Here is a 19,551-nt window from a genome sequence, read left to right on the forward strand (position 1 = left end):
ACAGATAAGGAAACTGAGAAATACTGGATCCCAACTCTCTATCACCTTGTATATCTCTTCTTAGATGGACAGATGTATGTGTATGTATATCTATCTGTCTATTTACCTATCTACCTACACTGGGATATCCACATGCCATAAAATTCTTTTTTTTTCAAGTGCACAATTCAGTAGTTTTTAGTATTGATTGATTCACAGACTTGTGCAACCATCACTACTATCTAATTCAAGAACATTTCATCACCTCCAAACAAAACTCCATACCCATTGACAGTTATTTCCTTCTCCCACCAGACCCTGGCAACCACCAGTAGACTTTCTGTCTCTACAGATTTGCCTGTTCTAGGAATCATCTAATTGGTGATCTTTTGTGACTAGCTTCTTTCATTTAGGATATTTTCAAGGTTCGTCCATTCTGTAGCAGGTATCAGGACCTTGGTCCTTTTTATTGCTAAACAATATTCCATTGTATGAATATAGTACATCTTGCTTAACTCATATTTAAGACGAAGCCGTTGCTGCAGTTTATTGTTAATTTCTATTTTAAATTAGGAAAAGTGACTAGTGTGTGCCTGTATAGGAATGGCCTCAAAGCTCTTCTTGACTCTCCATGGAGCTCTGGGGCATCTTCAGCCAGAGCTCTGTAAAGAAAGTGTGTTCCCTCGCCTGAGACAGTGCCATCCACCTACAATTGTCTCCATGGCCCAAGTCAGGTGCCCTTGTGGAGCCTCCAGCTGAGTAAAGAGGGCAAGACAGAATGAGGCACGACTATGTAGAAACGCCACAGACTCTGCACAGGGTCCCCAACCTTTGGCGACATTTTACACAGGTATAAAGGAAACCAAAGAAACAACAAATGTTAACTGCCCTAAAAACAGATATAACAAGGCCACTCATCAGATAGACTTTCTTCATCTCCCCAGAAATGGTAAATATTGGTCCTTCTGTAAGTTATTTCAGGAGGCAATTTAATTACTTGTTCTCTGCAATGATTACTGCCACATGGATCATGAATCAGTGTGTGTATGTGGGTGTGCATGTATGTACACATGTGTTTCTATTTTCTGAGAACTGAGACTTCTAATCATGGTTCTGTTACCAGCCAGCCTCCAGGCCTTTAGCGCAGCAGCCTCATCTGCAGATGGAGGTCAGTGGTAACTGCTTTCATCACTTTACAGGACTATCGTGAGGATCAAATATTTATGAGATCATTTGTAGATGTTAAATATTTTTATTATGCAAAAGCCTGCTATTGTGGTGGTTCACTCTTCACCAGGGCAGAGACCATCTGACTCAAAACTTCTAACATTACTTGATTCTTTTCCCTTCCGTGGATCCTTTGGGTCCACAATTAAGGGGAAGGAGGTACGAATTCCTGGGACCACAGTAGGAATGAGAAGAATGCAATTAGTTTTCTGCCTGAACATGGTTTATTAGCCTTGCTTGCATTTAAGGACATGCACAGAACAAGAAAGGAGGGACTTCACCGTTCAGTCTCTTTGCAAATTATATGTTCAACGATGACAAAGACTGTCTGCCATGCAAGTGCCCTGAAACAGCTTATGTTTCCTATCATTAGATAACAGGTGAGCCCAGACCAAGAACTACTCATTTCAGAACATGCTTAAAATACAGCAAAAGGAAGGAAGCGGATGGGACCTCCAGTTTGTAATGTGAATTAGTTTCACAGGAACATCATAAACATTTGTCCTTGGGCTTTATGAAAAAGGAGTTTTAGTTGAAACGTAAACAAAGTAAAAACAAAACAAGATAAAACAAAGCCACTATTTTTAAACCTTCAGAGAAACAAGGAAAAGGATTTGCTGAATTACGTGGTGAGTAGATTTGCTACACTTCAGGGGATCCAGCAGGAAGGGTCTAAAGCCAGCCTAAGTCCTGTCCTTTCGTCCATCACTTCCAAGTTAACAGATAAAGACAGTGCTGCCCGTGGGTGGGGATGGAAATGCACAAAGGATTGGCCACAGGCCACGTGTCAGGGTCTCTTACATCTGAGACATTCAAATTGTAACAGACCCTGCCACACATTCTTCCCAGGAGAGCACAAGCGGCAAAGTAAACAGCCCACCCCAGCACAATGTGGGCCACCAGCCCTTCTGGAAAGACAGGAGGATTGATTTCCTGGGTGTGGTGACCTGAGGAAGAAGGCCAGGGAGAGACTGGGAGCCCTGCCCTCCTCCCCTGGGAAGAATGCAGACACACCACTCTGGTTTTGTCTCTGGGGCCTGAGTACACAGGAGGCTCCGGTGCAGATGGCCAGGTGCCTGCTCAGGGTGGCCCTGTCTGCACAGCCAGCCAATCCTGAGCAAATTAGTCTTGAAGGAATGCTAGAGAGCTTGGTAAACACTGAGCTCCCTGGGGGAGGGAGTTGTGCAAGAGGACAGACAGACTCAGAGAACTCAAGACCACCCTCGGTCTGCAGATGGAACAGCCCTGGGCAGGGAGGGGGTGGACAGGCTCTTTTCCTTTATCCTCCAGACTTCTGTGTCCAGTTTGACATTAGCTTTTTTTTTTTTTTTTTTTCTGTATTGCATTCATTTTGCAATGCTTTTGTTGCTGCTTTCTTTGTTGGGAAAGTTGGCAGGTAACAACCTGAACCCAGGAAATGAAGTTTGTCGGAGTCAGAGATCTCCTAGGACCATCCAACAAAAAGATGGAAGGAAATTCACAACAAAGGAATGCCCCTAATGTCTACTGACATCTGTGACCTAAGTCTGAAGGCTCACGTCGAGTCCTGTTACCTCTGGGCTGCTAAGGCAGAAGGGAGCAGGGTGGGTGCAGGGAAGGGAAGTAAGGACTGGGAGGAGGAAGGTTGCTCTGAGAAGAGTTTAGAGATGCAGATGGAGATAGCAGGCTGTTGGCTGTATCTCACGCAAATCTGCTTTTGGACTTCTTTCTTAGGAGGCAGGTTGTAAGCATCTTTAGAACGCGCCTGAATTTATAGGTTAATTAGCATAAGCTCTAAAAGATGTGCCACTTATAGCAAGATGACCCTCAAAAACAGAACTGAAAGCAAGCTAATGAGAAAACTACAGTTTGAGTGTATGCTATATGCTGAGTGTTCTAGAAAATCTCTCCAGAAAAAAAGAACTGCTGGCTCTGACCCCTTAGATCCAAGACTATATCTAAGACAAGGAGAATTATAGAATTCAGATCCTTAGAACCAAAGGAAATTTAGAGGTCAAGTGGCCCAAGTCTTGGATTTACATATATATTTTAACATTTGTATATTAAAGAAAAAAATCAAAGAAATTGATTTGCCCAAGGTCACACAGCTGTGAATTCCAGAACCAAAAGTAGATCCCTGATTTCCTATCACTGAAGCCCTTTTCATTAAAGCCATTAAAGTACATGAAGGCTCTCCTCCCCATCCCCTCAAGCCCACATCCTGGGAAGGGTTTATCCCAGCAATCCCACTACTGGGCACATGAGAAAACCATAATTCAAAAAGACACATGTACCCCAGTGTTCATAGCAGCACTATTTACAACGGCCAGGACAGGGAAGTAACCTAAATATCCATCAACAGAGGAATGGGTAAAGGAGATGTCATACATATGTACAATGAATTATGACTCAGCCATTACAAAGGAATCAAATAGGGTCATTTGTAGAGACATGGATAGACCTAGAGTCTGTCACACAGCATGAAATGAGTCAGAAAAAGAAAAACAAATATCACATATTAATGCACATACAGGGAACCTAGAAAAACAGTACTGACAAACCTATCTGCAGGGCAGGAACAGAGACACAGGCATAGATAATGGACTTGTGGATACGGCGGGGGAAGGAGACGGTGTGATGAAGTGAGAGAGTGGCACTGACATAGATACACTACCGTGTGGAGGACAGATAGCTAGTGGGAAGCTGCTGTACTCACAGGGAGCTATAGTGCTCGGTGCTCTGTGAGGACCTGCAGGGGTGCAAGCAGGAGGCGGGAGGGAGGCTCGGGAGGGAGCAGATATATGTAGACATATAGCTGATTCACGTTGTTGTATAGCAGAAACTAACATAACACTGTAAGACAGTTATATTCCAAAAAAGAAAAAACAACAGAGGGAGACAGAATGTTAGAACAGGGGAGGGAAGGGGGCAGACATGTGACAGGTTCTTTTCCTTTACCTTCCACACTTCTACATCCGGAAGTCCTTTTACCTATACATGAAGATAGTCTCAAAGAGGCTAAATGACCTGTCCCAAATTCCTCAGGAGTTACTGACATAGCTGAGCCTGGAGCTCCTTGATCATTGTTCCAGGACCTTCCTCCTTCTTAAAGCTCCTTCAGGTGTCTGGTGGTATCTCGGATGAAACACGTCCAGAAGCGGTCTCAGGACATCTCTGATGCTCAGCGAGGGTTCCATTAAAACCACATCAGAGCTTCAGCCCTCACTGGGATGAGACTTGTGTAAGTTTCCACATTGACTGAAATGGTGCCCCCCTCCCTCCCACCAAAGATATATCCACACAAAATCTCTGGAACCTTGGCATGCCTGAAAAAAGGGTCTTTGTAGATGTAATTAAGCTAAGGATCCTGGAATGAAGGAATCATCTTGGAAGATCCGGTGCGTGTGAAGTCTCTTCAGTCGTGTCCGACTCTTTGCGACGCTATGGACTGTAGCCTGCCAGGCTACTCTGCCCATGGGACTCTCCAGGCAAGAATAGTGGGGTGGGTTACCGTGCCCTCTCCAGGGGATCTTCCTGACCCAGAGATCGAACCTGCATCTTTTACATCTCCTGCATCAGCAGAGGGTTCTTTATCACCAGCGCCACCTGGGATGCTGCTGCTGCTGCTAAGTCGCTTCAGTCGTGTCCGACTCTGTGCGACCCCATAGACGGTAGCCCACCAGGCTCTGCCATCCCTGGGATTCTCCAGGCAAGAACACTGGAGTGGGTTGCCATTTCCTTCTCCAATGCATGAAAGTGAAAAGTGAAAGTGAAGTCGCTCAGTCGTGTCCAACTCTTAGCGACCCCATGGACTGCAGCCTACCATGCTCCTCCATCCATGGGATTTTCCAGGCAAGAGGACTGGAGTGGGGTGCCACTGCCTCATCTGACCTGGGATGCTGATGAACCTTAAATCCAATGGCAAGGGACCTTCAAAGAGAAAGGCAGAGGAGGTCTGACACAGAGGGAAGAGAGAGCACAGAGGGGAAGGCTCTGTACAGACCAAGGCAGAGATCAGAGTAACGTAGCCACAGCCACCAGAGTCTGGAAGAGGCAAAGAAAGATCCTCCCCGAGAGCCTTGGCAGGGAGCCCTGCCGACACTTCAACTGTGGACTTCTGGCCCCAGAACTGTGAGAGAGAGTTTCTGTGGTTCTAAGCCACCACTGTTACAGAAGACAGAGGGAACTCACGAAACATTCACGATCTCTATGGGTAAAATCAATCAGCAACAGCAAAACCAAACAGACTGGAAAGGCATGCTGTGGTATGCCCATACAATGGAATATTATTCAGCCTGAAAAAGGAGCGGGAAAGTTTCACACACTATCACCTGGATGAAACTTACAGACATTATACTAAGTGAAAAAGTGAAAGTTGTTCAGCTGTATCTGACTCTTTACAGTCCATGGAGTTAGTTCTCCAGGCCACTATATGGGAGAGGGTAGCTGTTCCCTTCTCCAGGGGATCTCCCCAACCCAGGGATCAAACCCAGGTCTCCCACATACATGCACAGGCAGATTCTTTACCAGCTGAACCACTAGGGAAGCCCAAGTGAAAAAGGGCCATCTCTAAAAAAACAAAAAACAAAAACCCAAACCCACAAACACTACGTGATTCCATTTATACGAGATACTCAGAGTTGTCAAATTCACAGAGATAAAGTGGAATGGTCACTGCCAAGTGCTATGGGGAGAGGGGGATGGGGCGTTACTGTTTAATAAGCACAGATTTCAGTTTTATAAGACATAAAGGGCTACAGAACTGGATGCTGGTGACAGTTCCACAACATTGTAAATCTACATAATACATGGAAGTGTACACTGAGACATGGTTAGGATGGTACATTTTATGTTATGTGGTATGTGCTCAGTTGTGTACAACTCTTTGCAGCTCCATGGACTGCAGTCCACCAATGGTCCTCTGTCCATGGGATTCTCCAGGCAAGAATACTGGAGAGGGTTGCTATTTCCTACTCCAGGTATATTATGTGGATTTCACTGTAATTTTAAAAATGGGGAATACACAAACCAAAACAAGGATTATAGTATTTACAACAAATCAGACCCATCCTGCTGCACCTACAGTGGATCAGAGAATAAAGGCAGAGGGAGGAGCTCAGGGTTTTCTGCTGGGAGCTGGGCCAGGCTGACTCACGAGCTGTCACATGTCGGTGTGCTCACAGTGCAGGACGTTTTTCTAGATCACACACCCGTATCTGAGGGATAGCACGCCCACTGGGTGGGTCTTGACTCTGCTTGGAACCCCGCTGCAAACTGCTCCCAGAAGCCCCACTTCTGTGGTTCTGTGTGGAAAGGGTGCAAGGTTTCACCCCCACCATCAGCCCTCATGGAGGCCTGAAGCCAACGTGGTAAGGGGCCCTCACAGCCCCTATAAGCATCGAAGTATTCAGCCTCCAGGGGAAAAAGTGGAGCGAGCAGATGTGTCCAACCCAGCATGTTCTTGGATCCAGTTTTCTCTTAGAGATTCCTTCCCACAGCTGTTGAACTAAATCTGAAGGTAATGAACACCCTCCCCCCTCAGTCCTTTTGTCTTGCCAACTCTTTTTTGGGGGGACACAGTCCCACATGTGGCCTGAGGAGACAGCTGCCTCCATCCACACTCTCTACAATCGTGGGGGCTCCAAGCTGGGGGCTGCATTCACTGTCTTCCTGCCCCTTTAGCTACAGCCAAACATCTGGGAAATAGCTCTGGTGTTTTATTTATTTGTTACTGAATTAGAATCAACATACAATATTATATTAGTTTCAGGAGTACAGCATAGTGATTTGGTATTTTCATGCATGGATCACTCCAGTAAGTCTAAACCCCATCATACTGCTGTTTTAAAATGAAATTTCCTAACAGCTTCCACCTCAATAGGTTTATTTCAGTCCCGTGTAAGCAGATCAAACTTGGGAAGCTCAAAGGAAATTCTGTTGAGTCTCTCACAGGGCTCCTCACTCTGTGGAGGGACGAGGGACATATTCAGAGGACAGACAAGGACCACTGCACTTGTGTCTTGGGATGGGATGGCTAGACTTCAAGCGACACTCTGGATGCATCATGCCCATGTTCTCCAATAGCTTTCTTAAGGACGTGCATGACCTTGGGCCCCAAACTCAGCCTTGAAGTATCCTTGGACTTGCAATAAAAGCCTTACTGGAAGGGCCATGAAAGATCCCCCTTACCCCAACCGTGTGTGGGTGGTGGGTGTCCACTCTTCAGGTGCACTCCAGCCAATGGCACCGCTGTTTGCTGTCCAAAGCTCTCCCCAATGTGACCTCCCTTTTCCATCCATTAATGTTTTTCATTTGAGGTGAAATTCACATAACATCAAATATACCATTTGAAAGGGAACAATTCCATGACATCTAGGATATTCACAAGGTCGTGCAACCACTTCCTCTGTTTCTGAAGCAGATTCATCACCCTAAGTGGGAACCAATAAGCAGCTACTCCCCACTCTCTCCCTGCCCTCAAGTCCAGGTAACTGCTTTCTCTATGGATCTATCTATCCTGGATATTTCATCTAAATAGAATCATACAGTATGCGGTCTTCTGTGGCCTCTTCTACCGCTTGGCATAATGTTTTCAAGGTACATGCATGCTGTAGCATGTGTCAGAATTCCTTCCTAAGGCTGAGGGACAGTCTACTGTCTCTAAATACTACACTGTGTTTATCCATCCATCCATGTACTCGTGGGTTGTTTTCCCTTCTGCCTGGTGTGAGCAGAGCTGCTATGAACAGGGGGGCACACTCATTTGAGGACTCCCTCCCATTCTTCACACAGCAGTCTGATCCTATCACATGATGCTCCAGCTACAATCACTTCAATACTTCCCACCATCCTTTACCATCAGGAGGTAAAGGCAAACTCCTGGCTGTGATTTCTGAGGTCCTCACACTTGGGACCCTCCCTCCCTCCAGCATCCTCTCTCTCACCCACACTCCTGCCCAAACGACCTTATTTCTTGGCTGTACTTGTCCTTGCTGCTGAGCCCCTGCCATTGCTGTTCCTCATCCCGAAACACTGTTCCTCTGGGTCAGAGGTAATGGCACTGACGACCTGCATCTCAAATCTAAATAGCTGGACGAGGTCCAGCACAGAGCCAGCACAGCCCCCTGCCCTGCATTTCATGGGCAGGAAGGCATCATGGGGCTTGCTGTGGGATTAGGAAGACCACACCCACAAAAGATGCCCAGGGACACCTAGGGGGCCCCTCAGATTCATGTCCTGGGTCCCCGGACCACACCCTGCTGGGAAGTTTGAATGTGGTGATGTGGATATAGTGACCTGGTGTCTATAGAAGCAATGTGACAAGTTGCCCAGTCACCCTCCCAGGACTCCACTGGGCGTCCTGACTCAGCTCTGCTCAGCACACATCCTCACCCTGAGACTCGGGGTGGGTGTGAGGCAATCTTTACTTTTCCTGTGTGTGTGTGCGCTCAGTCGTGTCCAACTCTTTGTGACCATGTGTACTGTAGGCCTCCAGGCTCCTCTGTCCACGGAATTCTCTAGGTAAGAATACTGGAGTGGATTGCCATTTCCTCCTCCAGGGGATCTTCCTGACCCAGGGATCGAACCCACGTCTCTTTCGTCTCTTGCATCTCCTGTACTAGCAGGCAGGTTCTTTACCACTGAGCCACCTGGGAAGCCCTTACTTTTTCCATGAGAGTGGGTTAACACCTCACAGGCCTGTGGGCAGGCGGGCAGTGACTCTCTGACCTCTGGCCCCAAGTCTACTGATGGCGCCAACTCAGGAGCTCAGCTCCGCCCAGAGGCAGAAGCTGGCGGGGCGACTGCTGAGAAAGCAGGAACCAAGTTTCCTGGTGCAAGTCAGTCAGTCACACCTGAACTTGACAGGCTTCTGTCAGCCTGGGCCACAGGACGTTCTGGGTCACACAGGATGTGGTTTTCTAAGGGTGAGGAAGCCTACGCCCTCACCTCTAACGATTTTCTCCTCTTAACTTCCATTCAGAGCCTCTGTTCCCTGAGTCTGTATGCTCCCATGTGTACACGCATCAGCACACACATATGTGCACACACAGATATGTGGGCACATATACACACATTTGTACACACAGACACATGTGGCTCGAGCACATTTCCTCTTAAAAGAACAATTTAATATAACTGTTCCTCCTACATAATTCCTCATAGACTCTTTTTCATTCTTTTTTTCCCTCGTAGTCTCTATCCTTCCAGTTTCCAGCATGAAGTAGACACTGCCTGAGAAGACAGTGTTACAGACATTTTCTAAGTGATGTGTCACCTGCAACTACTTTCTTTCCTCCGCACGTGAGAAAAAGATGGAAAAAAAGAGACCCTTGAGTGTTTCCGAGAGCCCCGAGGACCCTGACGATGGCTCTGAGGGGAGCCCGTGTGTGACTTACCTCCAGGACTTTCCCTGTGATGAACTGGTGGCAGGCTTCACATTTCACCCCGAAGAGCCCCTGGTAGTCCTTTTCACAATACGGAGCACCGTCCCTGCAGGACAAAATGAACTCAGCTTCCGAGGGCAGGAAAGACGCCCAGACCCCATCTCTCTCCGCCCAGTTGCACAGAAGGGGAGCATAAGTTATTTCTCGCTCAACCACCATTCACATGCCTGCAGGAGACCTGGTGAGGCAGGGTCAAAACTCACAAGAGCAAACTCTCCAGAGAGAGTGCTGAGGTTCTCCAAGCCACGTGGAAGTAACAGCCAAATGGCTGTCGCTGCTCATTCCTCGACTGCCTCAGACCTCACTAGCAAAAAACATGGCACCCCTCTCTTGCAGCACCAGGCCTGACCGGCTTCAGCTGTATCCCATGCTCCTCTTCCTCGTCTCCTCCCCAACACCTCCTTGATTCACACACCAGAGCCTCCCAAGAGCGTGGAGACGCCTTCTCCTTGACCCTGAGGGAGCCTGGGCGTCCAGGGCCTCACAACCATCCTCCTGCAACCGCCTTCATTTACCTCTTGCATGCGTGCTAAGTCGCTTCAGTCGTGTCCGACTCTTTGCGACCCTTTGGACTGTAGCCTGCCAGGCTCCTCTGTCCGTGGGATTCTCCAGGCAAGAATACTGGAGTGGGTGGCCATGCCCTCCTCCAGGTGATCATCCCCATCCAGGGGTCAAACCTGCATCTCTTATGCCTCCTGCATTGGCAGGCAGGGTCTTTACCACGAGCACTACCTGGGAAGCCCCTCACTTACCTCATGACACAGTTTTAAAATATCATGTTGTAGGTGTGCCATCGCACGGGAGGGTTAAAACGTCTCCAGACAGCCTGGTTACCTGGCGCTGCACAGGCATCAGTGATAAAGGCAGAGCAGTTCTCTTTGGCTGTGCCTCAGAATCACCTGAGGAGAAAGCACTGGCACCCCACTCCAGTGTTCCTGCCTGGAGAATCCCAGGGATGGGGGAGCCTTGTGGGCTGCCGTCTATGGGGTCCCACAGAGTCGGACACGACTGAAGTGACTTAGCAGCAGCAGAATCACCTGTGTAGTTTCTGCCTCCTGAATATCAGGGTTTGCTTTACCCCAGATCTGCAGAATTAGATTTCTAGGGCGTGGGGCCCAAGCTACTTATTTTGTTTCACTACATAAATTCATATATTAAATTCATTTAAAAAAGTTTTTTTAATAGATGCTGGTTGGAGAACACTTTTCAAAGTGGATGGGGAAAATTTGCCCTTACTGCCTCTCGGCCCTCCCCACCCCATGCGCCTTCTTTCCTCAGTTTAAAAGGTAACCACTGTAACTAGCTTTTCAAGGTCACATTAAACCAAACCCCAAAACGTCACCTGCTCTAGCTCCTACCTACCCCAGCCTCTTAACTCGAAGGGACCTACCCCTGCTGGTCCTAATGGGCTCAGTGCCCAGACGCCGCGTGTTTTTTTTTGGGGGGGGGGGGGCGGGGGACAGGGGAGGGCCGACGAATATGGCTGAGACCTGGAAGGAGGATAAAGGTTTACTATCAGTAGTTTCAAACGGTGGGCGCGGGGCGGGGTGGGGGGGGTGGGGGGGTGGGGGGGGTGGGGGGGTGGGGGGGGGGGGAATCAGGGAAAGTAAAATTACTAAATGTTTAATTGGTTGCAACATATAGCCTACCATTATGTCAGCTTCGTTAATTGTTACATTAGGCAACGATGAACGTTTCATTAAATTTACAACAGGCAACAACAGAAGAATAAAATTCCTTTCCAAAGTTTCATAGCAAAAAGTTCGTACGCATTGTGGAACGTGGAGGGCTTTCATTATGTCTGATGGGCTGGGCTGGGGTGTGTTCCGCGAACGCAGGGCAGCCCGCGATGCCCCACCCCTGCTGAAGGTCCCATCCGCGCCTGCGCCCCAGGCTTACTTGCTGATGTACTCGCCGGTGAGGACTTTCCCGCAGGACTTGCACTTAAAGCAACCCAAGTGCCACTGCTTTTCCAGCGCCAGCAGGGCCTGTCCATTCTTGATGTCTCGTCCGCAGCCAGCACAGTCTGGAAAAGAGCAGCCGCCGGCCGTTACTCCACATTTGTTAAATTCATAGTTTTGCTAATCGAAGCAGGTGGGCCGCTTTGAACCCCAGCATGCACCCACCACACACTCAATAACTATTTACTTAAGCACCATTTCATTCCGCGTTCTCGCCCTGCACGAAATCCTCCCCAGGAGACTCGCAGACCCCCCATCCTCCCTTAGCGTGGGAACATCATGAGCCTCAGCAGATCCAAGGGCCTGGATGTCCTTCATCTGTTTATTTCCTTGGGGGTGATTTAAATAGCCTCTGAGCTCCAGCTGGCCCAGAGAATATTTAATTATAGCGTCTTGGCTGTGATTTTAAGAAGGCGCTCATCAGCCTCTATTAATTGAGGGCACCTGTGAGTAGCAAAGTACCAGCCACCCCCCACCCCTTGCTGCCTGCCTCCCTAATACTGTATGTGAGACTTCTGGAACAATGGTCATAAGTCTCATTTTTGTAAACAGGACTCTACTTCCTTATCAACCTAAACCAGCCTTTCCAAAATTTGTGATCATCAATTCAATGGCTCCTTATTCCTCAGCTTTAAATTCTCAGTGGCAGGATCCTGTGAAGAAGATAAAGAAGAAAGTATTTCTTCACAGTAAAGAGTGTAGACCCTGGAATGGGACACCCTGGTTCTTAATCCCAGCTCGTGGTTGGCTAACCACGTGACCCAGGCTAGTTCCCCCCTTTTCTAAGCCTTGGGGTCCTCATATGAAAGCCAGGATGTTATTAGTGCCTGTCTCAAGTTCTCTGATGAGGATTCAATGGAATAAAGGACTCAGGTCTCTATGAAAGTTTGCTATTATTATAGTTGCTGTTATTCTGATTATTAGAAACATCATTATTAGGGAAGCTGAGTATTTGAAAGAACCCAGAAGAATGTATAGGCATACACCATTATATTGTGCTTTGAAGATAATACATTTTTTCTTTTTTTTAATATTTCAAGATTTGTGGCAATGCTACCTCAATCAAGTCTATTGGCACCATCTTTTCAAAAACCTTTGCTCAATTCATGTCTCTGTGTCACATTTTTGGTAATTCTCCCAATTTTTCAAACTTTTTCATTATTATTATATCTGTTATGGTGATCTGTGATCAGTCATATTTGATGTTACTACTATGACTCACTGAAGGCTCAGATGGCAGCATTTTTTCAGCAATATTTTCTAATTCAGGTGTGTACATTGCTGTTTTAGACATAATGCTATCACACACTCAGCAGACTACAACATAGACTAAATATAACTTGCATATGCACTGGGAAAGCAAAAAATTTGTGTGGCTCATTTAACTGCTGTATTTGCCTTACAGTGGTGATCTGGAACCAATCCACTGAGCATGCAATATCTCTGAGGCCTGCATGTAAATTGGGCAACCTTTCTGGAAAGCAATTTAAATGTCTAAAGACATTTAAAATCAATATACCCAAGAAAGGGAAAGAAAGCATTGCTGGCAGGTTGCCTGTGATATCCCCAATTGATCACAAAAATCATTTAGAGAATAAAGAAATGTGCAGACAGGGCCTCTTGGTACCCAAAGTGATTCAACATCCCCCTCTTCTGACCACAGCTGTGGCTGCTGCTCCTGTGCTAATGATGACACTTCTAGCCCAGCTTGAATTCTCTCTTCTTCTAGAAAAACTTTCCTATAGTACCCAGCACAAGCCCAAGTCCCATAAAAATTCCTCCAAACGTCACCCAGCAGTGGCTCACAATTATTCTGGTTTTCTTCCTTGCTGAAGTTTAAGTACACTTGACTTTTATTTTTTGACTACAGATGTGTTTCTGGTGACCTTTGGTCACTCGATATTTACATAACCTTTAGATCCAGCAATCTTATGACTAAAATTTCACTCTGCAAATAAATTTTGAAAAGAATGTGCATGCAAATGTATGTGTGTCTATCCCCTGAAAAATATATATTCACCCCCTACTGCATTTTTGTAACAATAAAACTGAAAACAACCTATGCGGACATTAACAAGAAAGTGGTTAAATTAATTATTGCATCGTCATTAATGGGATACTACATACTGTTAAAAGGAATAAGGTAGATTTGTGTGCAGACACGGAAAGATGTCCAAAATAGACTGGATAAAAAAATAAGCTATAAAACAGTATGTACAACATAAGCTCATTTTTCTAAATCATGAGAACGTAAAAAGAATTGAGCAAATAAATATTTAAAAAGTTAAAAGTATGCTATACAAGTTATGAGTATTGAAGATTAGAATTTTGTAAGTATAGCCCATTACAAGCTAGTGATTATTGTATGGTCGCAAAGCATTATGAATTTTTTTTTTTTTAAAGCTGGAATTTACATCATGCCCAGCATCTTTCAGAGGAAATCAGACATCTGGTAGTTTACTATAAAGATAAAAATGGAAGACCATGATATTTGCTCGAATGCAATTTCTAAAGGATAAGAGCACAAGGTGAATATAAGATGAATTAATTGGTAGGTTTTAATTTAAGTGAACTGAAATTTTTTTTCATTCTTCTGATTAGATTATGCCCACTAGGTGGCAGTAAAGATTTAAAATAAAATGCAAGATGCTGGTTGGTTGACTTTTTCAAGTAGAAAACAAACTTTAGAGATGGCTTTTCATTTCTACAGCAGAAGACAAGGGAGCTCAGGGAGGTGGGCGGGGCTCTTCATATCTCCCCTTCGCAGCACTGGGGTCCAGGAAGATCAAAGGTGGGGAGACAGCGACAGGCAAGCTTTAGAATTAGGAAGACTTGGGCACTAACTAGGAAAAGTTACTCTCTCTGAATCCTCATTTCTTCATCTCTGAAATGCAGACCCACTTCTCAGGGTTGCTGGGAGGAAGAAGAAAAACCCTGCATTGTGAAGTGAACACGTGATACCTGATGGTTGTTCCACATAGTTCTCCTTTCCTTGGTAGGGGCTGAGCTAGGACTAGAAACCAGGTTTCTTGACTCTGCCTTGCACTTTTTCTAAGCACATTAATGCCCAGATACCCCAGACCTCTAACAGCAGCAGAGACACAATCTCAGCACAGACCTGACCCCTCTGATTATTCTGCAGCCAGTGGCTTTGGTAAACCACGCATGTTGTGAGGGCTTCAGAGACATACTCTTCTGGAGTTATTCTCCACAATCCATTATTCTTCACAGTACACAAAATTCTGGCCAGTTAGCTCAGTTAGAGCGTGGTGCTAATAACGCCAAAGTCACAGGTTTGATCCCCATACGGACCATAAAGAAGGCTGAGCACTGAAGAATGAACGCTTTTGAACTGTGGGGCTGGAGAAGACTCTTGAGAGTTCTTTGGTCAGCAAGAAGATCAAACCAGTCAATCCTAAAGGAAATCAACCCTGAATATTCATTAGAAGGACTGATGCTAAAACTGAAGCGCCAATGCCTATGGCTACATAATGCGAAACATTGACTCATTGGAAAAGATCCTGATGCTGGGAAGGACTGAGGACAGGAAGAGAAGGGAGTGACAGAGGATGAGATGGTTGGATGGCATCCCGACTAGAGGGCATGAGTTAGAGCAAACTCTGGGAGATAGTGAAGGATAGGGAAGCCTGGTGTGCTGCATTCCATGGGGTTGAAGAGTCAGACACGACGTAGAGACTGAACAACAATGGAGTCAAAGTGCCTTGCAGTTTGGAAGCCTCTGACCTCACAGATGATGTCCTGAATCTCTCAGATCCTCCATGCCCTGCAGTGCTCTGGGGAGGGCATATATTCTACAGCTGATATTTTTAAAAAATATTTATTTATTTGGCTGTGTCGAGTCTTAGTTGTAGCTGGGATCTCAGTACTTGTGGTGCACAGGCTTGGTTGCTCCAAGGCATGTGGGATCTTATTTCCCTGACCAGGGATCGAACCTGAGTCCCCTGCATTGCAAGGCAGATTCTTAACCACTGGTCCCCTGGGCAAATCCCATCTATAATTGATCTTGATCATGTTTCACAGAGAAGCATTTACCAAATGTGAACACCTAAGAGCCAGCCATCTGGTGAAATTGGGCTGGAAGGAGAGGCTGGGGATGAGCCTCCTTCATCCCAAACCACAAGACATAAATCAAGCAAATCAACAAAGACAGCCTTCTGGCCCAGAACACTGGCCCAGGTGATTCAAAATATTCTAGTATATTCCACAGAGGTTACACATTCGTTCCTCTCTGGACAAAACTGTATTCTCTCCTTAAACCTGACATCATGCTGGGGAAAACAGAAAAGATGCAGAGATAGAAAGATTCATGCTGATGGTTCACGCCTGCTATGCTCATTCCAACCAAGCTCTTTTATAAAGAACAAAATGTCCTCCTCTCTATCTTCATGTTTTTCAGCTGTTGAGAAAATTGTTTCCACATCACTGGAGCAGCTGCTGATAAATATAGAAAGTCGGTTGATTGGCACTGGAATTATTGCCAAAGTCAGAAGTAGGTGAATATGAGGCAGCATCAAGGAAATCAAGCCCTCCAGTAACTTGCTGGTCCTCCCATGGGGGCACACAACGGCCAAATGTGAAAACAGAAGAAAGCTATAATAAGAAGGGGATGACAGAGGATGAGATGGTTGGATGGCATCATCAACTCAATGGACATGGTTTGAGCAAGCTCCGAGAGTTGGTGATGGACAGGGAAGCCTAACATGCTGCAGTCCATGGGGTTGCAAAAAGTGGACAAAACTGAGAGACTGAACAACATAATAACCTTAAACACTCCGCCCGAAGCATTTCATTCTTGGCACCAGAAGCCAAGAGAAAAACAGGGACTTGGCTACTTACAGCCAAGTTAAACTAACATCCAAGTACACACCTGGCTTCATATTTATACCATTTTGTTCAAAGTCAATAAATATCCTCAAGAATAGGGATCCTGTCTGTCTCCTTTAATATATCTCTCTTTACTTGGCATGGGGCCATGGACACCTGGGCTTCAAGAGTATTTAAGATGAAGAAGGTGACAAATGGCTCTCTGGAAGGTGACCTGTGTCCCCAAGCTAAGAAAGGTGTCATCAGTTGGGCTGCCTTGAAAGTCCTGTCAGCCTAGATACCTATGTTCTTTTTGAGAACAATTTCAGCCTTCCTAGAGTTTCCTGTTCGGGAAGGGTAAGAGCTAAAAAGATGTCTTACTCTATGAAGACAGCTCTAGGAACAGAAGGCTGAGGAATGAAGCTACAGAAAAGGGAATATCGTGGGACCTGAATTCCCGATCATCCCCACCTTTCCAGGCTTCTGTCAAGTCCAGAACCATCAGTGGAGGTGAAAGCTGCCACTCATAGTGGCTACCCATCTGGGCCTAAAGCTTCTAAAATATGGAATGGGGCTTTCCCCGGAGTCTTGAAATTTTTGACTATTGTTTTAGAGTTGAAAACAATGATGATAAATATTCCATCTCCTAGAGCAGGTTGCTAGCAATACCCTGGCTGAACTTGGCAAAGGATAGTAGAATCTACCTGATGACTCAACCCCTACTGCCTCCCTACCTCTGAAATTATTTTATTAACATTTCTAGCATCCTTTAAAGAGAAAGAAATTCAAAAAGGCAGAGAGGAGAGCAGGCAGGGAGCTATCTACACAGCAGGCCTGGGGTATTTGCTCCCCTATATTGTGAGAGGGATTAAAGGACCCTGGGAGAAGGGGGGACTGGCTCCCTGCTCCCCACCTAGATGTTGACTAAGTGGGGGTGCTCAGGCCCTGGTGGTTCTGTGGGTCCATGAGAAGCTTGGTGTTAGTCTTGGGACAAACTGACTGGACTGTCCGGGAGCTTGGTGGTGTTCAGGAACAAAGATCCTGGAGCCTGTGGGAGTCTGGAAGATTTGGAAGTTAGGAAGCTGGCTGGATGCCTTCCTAAAGGCAGGCGAAGGAGAGACAGAAGGCAGAGAGGCATGCATGGCCACTGTCTAGCTCACTGAGGATGCCCGTGTGTCCTGTGGCTTGGATGTGGATCCAAGCATCGTGAATGAACCCCCCTGAGAAAGCTACCTGCTGAGCATGGGAGATTTCACTAGTTAAGAGGCTATGAGGAGCAGGGGCTTCCCAGGTGGCGCTAGTGGTAAAGAACCCGCCTGCCTGTGCAGGAGACATAAGAGACGTGGGTTCGATCCCCGACTGGCGAAGATCCCCTGGAGAAGGGCATGGCAACTCACTCCAGCATTCTTGCCTGGAGAATCCCATGGACAGAGGAGCCTGGCAGGCTACAGTCCATAAGGTTGAAAAGAGTCAGACATGACTGAAGCGAGTCAGCACTCATGAGGAGTAGGACCTGAGGCTCGGGAGGATGGAGAGGGTTTGTTGAAACAGCTTAGCCAGAAATTGCACACTTCTGTCAAGGAATTCAAAATGAGCCCTAGTTTTTTTTTTAATGTCTCCAGCCAGTGTTAGTTGAAAGTCAAGTATGACAATGCCAGTAAAACATCTTGTGCCCTATACCTGTCATTTACTTCCCCTCTGCCCGGACCCTCAAGGAGCCACAAGCAGGACCGGATGGAGGTAATAAAAACGCGTAGAAGAGGCTGTATTCCTTATTGCAGGTCTCCTATTTGGATCTGATCTGAACTGGGAAAAGGGTACAGATCTGATATGGATGTGAGAATAAAGGCTTTGACTGTACTGGACTTTTAAGAGCTGAAAGTGAGCAGAAAGCTATGGAACTGCCTAAGATATTATTAAGGGTGAGAAAGGGAGCTCTGATAGAGGTTAATAAAAGTAGCAACAAAAAAAACAAGACCACTGTTTTGTCCCACGAGTGTTCTGACCATTCTATACGCTGATTGTGCAACTCAGGGATGAAGAACGTCTGGGCAGAGACCTGGGGTCCAATTACAGCTCTGACACAGAACCAAGGGACGCTGCACAAGCTAGGTAACGCGGGCTTCAGCTTCTTCATTTGTAAAACGGGCAGATGAACAGTATTACCTTCTGGGGCTGTTGTGAGGGTGGACAGAACATGTGTAATCTGCAAGCACAGTGCTAGGCACACGGTAAACAATCCAAGTCTGTCCTCACACCTGCGGTAACCTCATAAAACCAACACTGCATCTTTTCCTTAACAAACAACTGAAGTAAGTTAGACAGAGAAGGAGAAATAGCCTATGACATCCCTTCTAATGTGGAATCTAAAAGGAAATGATACAAATGAACTTACTTACAAAACAGAGAGACTCAATGACATAGAGAATGAATTTATGGTTGCTGGTGGGAGGGATGGGGTGAAGGGATAGTTAGGGAGTTTGGGATAGACAGGTATCATCTGCCATATTTAAAACGGATAATCAACAAGGACCTACTATATAGCACATGAAACTCTACTCACTGTTATGTGGCAGCCTGGATGTGCCAGGAGTTTGGGGGAGAATGGATACATGTCTATGTATGGCTGAGTCCCCTCACTGTCCACCTGAGACTATCGCAACATTGTTAATCAGCTCTACCCCAACACAGAGTAAAAAGTTCAAAAAGTAAAAAAACAAACAGAAACCAAATAACCAAGACCCACTGTGAGCCTCTGGAAAAGGCATTTTGGTTTCTCTCATTCCACAGTTATCATCTTTCCATTAACATTACTATTGTTGTTATCACTGTTCACCCCTTAACTTTTAAAAGATCTTGCATACTTTGCCTGAGTCCTCCCTTAAGGCTTCCGCTAACCTGGAAGGACAGTCGTTATCCACACTTCACAGTTCACAGAACATCTGAGATCCAGAGAGACTCTGAAGACATTTGATGCAAAAGCTTCATTTGGCACACAGGAAATAAGGCCCGGGGTGGACCAGTGCTTTGTACAAGGTCACACAGACACAGAGTGCCCCATTAACTGCAGAGTGGAAATCTTTATTCTCAAATGCTCTTGAACATGAACCCAGGCCTTCACAGCTTGCAGGGATTTT

The 19,551-nt window shown here is 46.1% G+C and overlaps 1 protein-coding gene across 9 annotated transcripts in view; it reads right to left on the bottom strand.

The window, feature by feature from the left end:
- The window catches only part of ABLIM1 (actin binding LIM protein 1), a 325,950-nt gene that overhangs the window by 96,743 nt on the left and 209,656 nt on the right, over positions 1-19,551 (bottom strand). For all 9 annotated transcript variants that reach the window (XM_070470245.1, XM_070470243.1, XM_070470242.1 and 6 more), the window contains 2 exons: positions 11,529-11,655; positions 9,582-9,675 (listed from right to left, as the gene is read on the bottom strand). In XM_070470245.1, coding sequence (XP_070326346.1) covers positions 9,582-9,675; positions 11,529-11,655 — 221 coding nt within the window. The remainder of the gene's footprint in view (positions 1-9,581; positions 9,676-11,528; positions 11,656-19,551) is intronic.

This window comes from Odocoileus virginianus, chromosome 7 (genome assembly GCF_023699985.2).
Source record: "Odocoileus virginianus isolate 20LAN1187 ecotype Illinois chromosome 7, Ovbor_1.2, whole genome shotgun sequence".
Lineage (NCBI taxonomy): Eukaryota > Metazoa > Chordata > Mammalia > Artiodactyla > Cervidae > Odocoileus > Odocoileus virginianus.